Here is a 1,116-nt window from a genome sequence, read left to right on the forward strand (position 1 = left end):
TAGAGGAGATTTAGTTTTAATTTATCCTGAACAATCTCTTTGGTGGAACTATAAAAAACCTAAGCCACTTAAAAAGGGCGGCTTTACTTTAGCTGCTAAAGCTAATGTCCCTGTTTTACCAATATTTATTTGTCTTGAAGATAGTAAGACTCTAGATGAAAACAATTATCCAGTTCAACTAATGACTATAAATGTTTTAGAGCCAATTTATCCTGATCCAAATCTAGATGAATTTCAAAACGCTGTCATGATGATGAATAAAAATTACGAAGTTTGGAAAAAAACTTATGAAGAATTTTATCATCAACCTTTAATATATTTATGTGACACAAAGAAAGGAAGCAAAGCCTAATGAAACTAGTATCTTTTAATGTTAATGGAATTAGAGCAATCTTAGCTAAGAACTTTGAAGAAGATTTTAAAGAGTTAGATGCAGATATCTTTTTGATTGGAGAAAGTAAATTTAGTGAGGACGTGCATGCTTCTTTTCCTTTTATGCCTAGCGGATATCAAACGATTTGGACTGTTTCAAAAGAAAGAAAAGGCTATTCTGGTGTAACTGTATTTACTAGAGTAAAACCACTAAATATTCATTATGGATTAAAAGATGGCAAATACGATAACGAAGGTAGAGTTATAACGTTAGAGTTTGATAATTTCTTCTATGTTGGGGCTTATGTTCCTAACGCTGGAGAAGGATTAAAAAGATTAGACTTTAGATTAGGCTACGAAAAAGACTTAAGAGAATATTTAGTTAAATTAGATAAAATTAAACCAGTTGTCTATACTGGAGACTTAAACGTTGCTCATAAAGAAATAGACATTAAAAATCCTAAAGGAAACGAACATAACCCAGGCTTTACTAAAGAAGAAAGAGATTCTTTTACTGAATTATTAGATTTAGGTTTTGTTGATACATTTAGAGAATTGCATAAAGATGAAGTAAAATATTCTTGGTGGAGTTATCGTTTTCATGCGAGAGAAAAGAATGCTGGTTGGAGAATAGACTACTTTGTAGTAAGTAAAAGAATATTTGATAAAGTTAAATCTAGTGAAATCCATAATGAAATTTATGGAAGTGATCATTGTCCTATTTCTTTGGAAATTGATTTATAA

At 30.2% G+C, this 1,116-nt stretch overlaps 1 protein-coding gene across 1 annotated transcript; it reads left to right on the top strand.

Moving 5' to 3' along the window:
* Positions 1 to 351: 351 nt before the first annotated feature.
* On the top strand, positions 352 to 1,116 carry LOC142359244 (exodeoxyribonuclease-like). Its single transcript, XM_075411952.1, has one exon. The coding sequence runs from the start codon at positions 352 to 354 to the stop codon at positions 1,114 to 1,116; it is 765 nt and encodes a 254-aa protein (XP_075268067.1).

Source organism: Opisthocomus hoazin, unplaced genomic scaffold (genome assembly GCF_030867145.1).
Source record: "Opisthocomus hoazin isolate bOpiHoa1 unplaced genomic scaffold, bOpiHoa1.hap1 HAP1_SCAFFOLD_298, whole genome shotgun sequence".
Taxonomy (NCBI): Eukaryota; Metazoa; Chordata; class Aves; order Opisthocomiformes; family Opisthocomidae; genus Opisthocomus; species Opisthocomus hoazin.

Excerpts from the sequence above, each read along its gene's own strand:
- LOC142359244 (XM_075411952.1), top strand. The coding sequence starts at position 352 with ATGAAACTAGTATCTTTTAATGTTAATGGAATTAGAGCAATCTTAGCT.